The sequence below is a fragment of the Nicotiana attenuata genome, unplaced genomic scaffold, assembly GCF_001879085.1.
Source record: "Nicotiana attenuata strain UT unplaced genomic scaffold, NIATTr2, whole genome shotgun sequence".
Lineage (NCBI taxonomy): Eukaryota > Viridiplantae > Streptophyta > Magnoliopsida > Solanales > Solanaceae > Nicotiana > Nicotiana attenuata.
The window spans coordinates 1-4409 of NW_017685437.1; the positions used below are offsets into that span (position 1 = coordinate 1).

A 4409-nucleotide genomic window follows, 5' to 3' on the forward strand; every position below is an offset into this window, starting at 1 on the left:
AGGGGGGGGGGGTTGAAAACTATGTGGACTATTCTAAAACCCTCCGCTACTTCATTGCTGCAACAGTAGGTAATGAAACCTTGTAACTCATGGCAGGCCTTTTGTTTAACACTTCTCAGACAGTGGGCTGGTTTTCAGCTAAAGCATTTTGGTCATGCTGGTTATTGTGAATTTTCTTCCATAACCACCCAAGAGTACTTCACTGCCACCTATTTCATCACCATCACCAAGCATTCTCTCCTTCTCTTTATCATGATTTTCTCCCACAACCATACAACATGCTTCCTACACCCTTCTCATCACCATCACTATATTTTTTTTACTCCCTTCTTTTTCTCTATCCTACTTGTAAGCATCATCATTGTCTCTATAAAACACCATCTCTTGTTTCCTCTGGTTCTTGATATGTGTGCTACCATTGCCCATGGAAATTCTAGTAAATTCGTGATTGTAAGGGAATCAACTTGAGGTTCGGCTCTATGCGGAAAGTGAACCTATTTTTCATAGGTCAGGGCTCGGAACTCCTTCCATCAAGCTGTTTTGGGGTTGGAAGTGACTTTTGGTTTCGGTCTAACCTATTTTTAATGTAGGTCCATACGAGAATCAGTAGCCTGAAGGCCCTGAACACCTATTACAATCCACTAATATCAAACTTGATGTTCTTCCTTTATCCATTTCTACTTATAGTTTGCTTCAATATTGAATGAAAATTCTACTTGATCTCATTTAGTTGGCGCTGGTTTACTCAATGGGTTATGGAGTCTTATATTGCGCTATTTCAGGTCCCCTATTATCTTGCGGAGCTAACAGAAAAAGTTGCAGATGGTGACAGGATAAAAGTACTCAAAGCTTCACAAGCTAAGCTAAAGGTAAAGACTATAAGATATGTAATAGATTATATTCTGTGGGAAAATAAAATTTATCTTTTAGTGATATCTCCTCATTTTAATTTGCCTCTCTTTTATATCTAGGAATTCATTTCATTCTGTGAGACAATGGAACTTGTTCCTGAAGAGGAGATGGAAACATTTACACAAGGTGGAGCTAATTCTTCTGTAGATCGTAGAGCTAAGAAGGTAACCTGGATTTAACCGTTGAATTGCTGTATATGACAGTTACTTTTAAGGATTGGAACTTTATCACAAGAAAGATTTGATTCTTTTACTTTTTTTAGTGACATTGAGTTACAAATGCATTGTTATTTTAGATTGCTCGTTTCAAACGGCAAAGAGCTGCTGAGTCGAAACTACTTGAAATTAAGGAGCGGAAAGAGCGTCGTGGACGATCAACTAAAGCAGCTGCATTGTCAAGTCCTGTTGAGACTGAAGAAGATGATGTGCTGGATGACGATGGAGAAGAAGAAAGGGAGGTTAGTTAATTCCCTAGTTATGTCATGGGCATGAGCATGGGCATTAGCACAAGCTTCTTTTCTTGTCATCTGTTTCTTCATCTGGTGTTGCAACTTTTATGACACACTTGCACTTAATTGGTGATCATCCTTATGGTTCAAGCAATTAATTGAAACAGTTTCAGAAGCTGGTTAATCTTAAAATAAATGATCTGATATAAGTTATAAAAAAGTTATAGTGTGTTGGATGATGTTGGTTAGCATCTAAGTAGCTGCTATAATGTTCTTTCAGAGGCTGACAAGTGAAGGTCGCAACATTGGAGCCCAGGGGCAGATGTAAAGTCCAACCTACGGGGTCATCCAAACTCAATAGTTTTGGCTCGGACCCTGTATATGCGCTAAAAAGTTCATAAATAAATACAAATAATAGATTTCGAACTGAGTAAATCAAATGAGTTTTTGTAGAATCCCGAACTTGAACCTATTAATTTTAAATCTTGGATTTGCCATTGTTGGAGCCTAAATTCTGTGGACTCTTGGATGGGCACTCATTATTTGTTTGAATTATCTGCATGAAATGTTTATCATCACCTTTTGACCTAACTTCCTCACAAGATTTGCACAAGACATCAATGACTAACAATCTTGCATTTTGGATGTGATTTTTTGGGAGAATCTCGATTTGCTCTTTAGATGCCATTTGATATATTGATTATACTAATATTATTCCTCTAAGATACACACAGCCTGATTTGTGCAAAATTTTCTGTCGCTTCTATTAGGTTATTTTTAATCTCAAGTTTTGGCTTCTCTATGTTCACTTCTGAGTAAATGTCTGATTCTTCAAAACTATTATGCATTGCAGGCATGGCTTACAACTATCTCCTTGGGCCTCTGTAAGGTCTGCTAAGATCTTCTATACTCGTAGTTGATCTTATTTCTGTGCTTGATATCTTATGTTCATAGTTTCCAAATACTACCATGCAGGCCTTTGATCTGCTTGAAATGCTGAAGAAAGAGGAAGAAATACTGTCTGCTGTCAAGGAGAAGCAGCTTCAGGTACTATTAAACCAACTCAGTCGAATTGGCTTCTTTTCTGTTATAATTTGTCATAGTGTCCTGGTAGCCTCTGATATGGCTATTGCTATCTGAACTTGTGTGTTCCATCCTTTATTATCTCTTAAATTATTTCATTTCATCAATTTATTTGATCATGTGGTTTCTGCCCCTATGCAATTCGTAGTACAAGGCATTTTCCTAAGAGAGAGACCTCCATAGAACTAATGTTCTGGAGCTTGTTGGGTTTGCAATGATCACACAATGCTAGATCAAGAGGGAAGTGATATAACTTTAGATGACTGCATCACTGCTTCTTGTGGGCTTCACTCTAATTTCCATTATCTTCTACCTTAGGGTGGTATCATTGGGGGGTTTGGGGGTGGGGTTGGGGCCTTAATCTTTTGCTTAAGACTACCTAGAAGATCAGTAGTAATTTGCACTGCTGTTCTTGACCTTTGTGATTCCTCATCATGTAAAGACAGCTTTGTACGCGTACTTTCTTACTTCTTTTGTAGGATGGGGAGAAAGAATTCTCTCAATCAATACTCGATGAACGCACCAAAAAAGTAGAAACTTGGCATCGTGATGCTGCCGCTCGAGCACACTATACAAAACCTGCAGCACCTATCACCTGTGCCACTTTTGCACAAGATGTCATAGAAGGGAGGGCCAAGGTTTCGCAGGCACATGAACATAAACACCAACCTTTAATTTTTGGACCTGCAAGTCTTGTTGGTAGGAACCCAACAACTGAACGGGAAAAAATAGCTGCCCAGGTCTTTCAGCCTCATTATAGGTATGCATCTTCTCTTGAAGACAAAGTTAATATGGCTACTCCAGTTTTAGATCCTAGATGGACAAGTAAGTTGAAGAACTAACTGTCATCTTTATTCAAATGCTAGAATGCCAACCATGAGCATTGAAGAAGCTGGATTAACGGAGATGAATATGATGAACGAATGGCAAGAAAGGAATGTTAAGCTCATGGAAGAAGCAAATTCCTCATGGTACAAGGACGCCCCCAAGTCCAGGCCAGGTGAAGATGATGAAGAAGATGATGATGACGCCGCCCAAGACAAGGCAAGAGCATGGGATGACTGGAAAGATGACAACCCTCGTGGTGCTGGCAACAAGAAGCTAACTCCTTGTGGTTAAGGAAGCAATTGCTGCAGAGTCTTAAGAGTTTACACTTTACAACAATAACCTTTTTGAAGTAGCCACCTAAATTAAAACTCATTATCAATGCTACACCAGTTTGTCACTCAGTTGAAAACTATTTTATTATTGTTTTATTTCTGCTTCATTTTTGTGTAATGTCTAAGTAGATGATGCATGGGAAAGTGGTGGTTATTGAAAGTTGATAATGTTAATTTTTCTAGTAGGTGTTGATTGGATTTGGTGTAACAACTGTATCTTGAGAATATGGTAGAGGATAATTAATTTCAGTACTTTATTTTGTTCCAATAAATGTACGAGCTAATATTTTAATGAAGCACATTTATAGTAAATGCTTCCGTAATTTACGTGCCAAAGATTGCATAATCATGCTTCGGCTTTTGTACCTTTCTTTGCTAGGAACAAAATCAATTCGGCATTATCAATCATCAACAACAACAACGACGATCCAGTAAATCCCACTTGTGGGATCTGGGGAGGGAAGGTAGTGTGTACGCAGATCTTACCCCTACCCAAAAGAGCAGATCAACAACAACATAGTGTAAAGTAAAGTATTTTGTTGAGATCTTTTTCCCGGAATTTGGTTAGAGAGTGAAACATATATTATAGGGAAAATATTATATTTGTTATAAAATAATAAAAGAATAAGAATAATATTGCAGAGAAAAGTAGAGAGAGAATTCTTATTGATTTGGGATGAATTACGATGGAATAGAACCCTCTATTTATAGGGAGAGGTTGACTTAGCCACCAAGTAATAAACCCTAGAATCTCTATAAATATGGACATTCACCATAAATAGAATTCTATTTATAACACTCCCCCT

The 4409-nt window shown here is 37.9% G+C and overlaps 1 protein-coding gene across 1 annotated transcript; it reads left to right on the plus strand.

Annotated features, from left to right (window-relative positions):
* The first annotated feature begins 749 nt into the window (after nucleotides 1-749).
* LOC109222151 (PP2A regulatory subunit TAP46-like) lies at nucleotides 750-3899 on the plus strand. The gene is made up of 7 exons (XM_019386543.1): nucleotides 750-869; nucleotides 972-1076; nucleotides 1208-1369; nucleotides 2214-2249; nucleotides 2336-2407; nucleotides 2923-3203; nucleotides 3310-3899. Exons 1-7 carry the CDS (start codon nucleotides 756-758, stop codon nucleotides 3560-3562), a joined length of 1023 nt encoding a protein of 340 aa, XP_019242088.1. The 5' UTR covers nucleotides 750-755; the 3' UTR covers nucleotides 3563-3899.
* The last annotated feature ends 510 nt before the right edge of the window (nucleotides 3900-4409 follow it).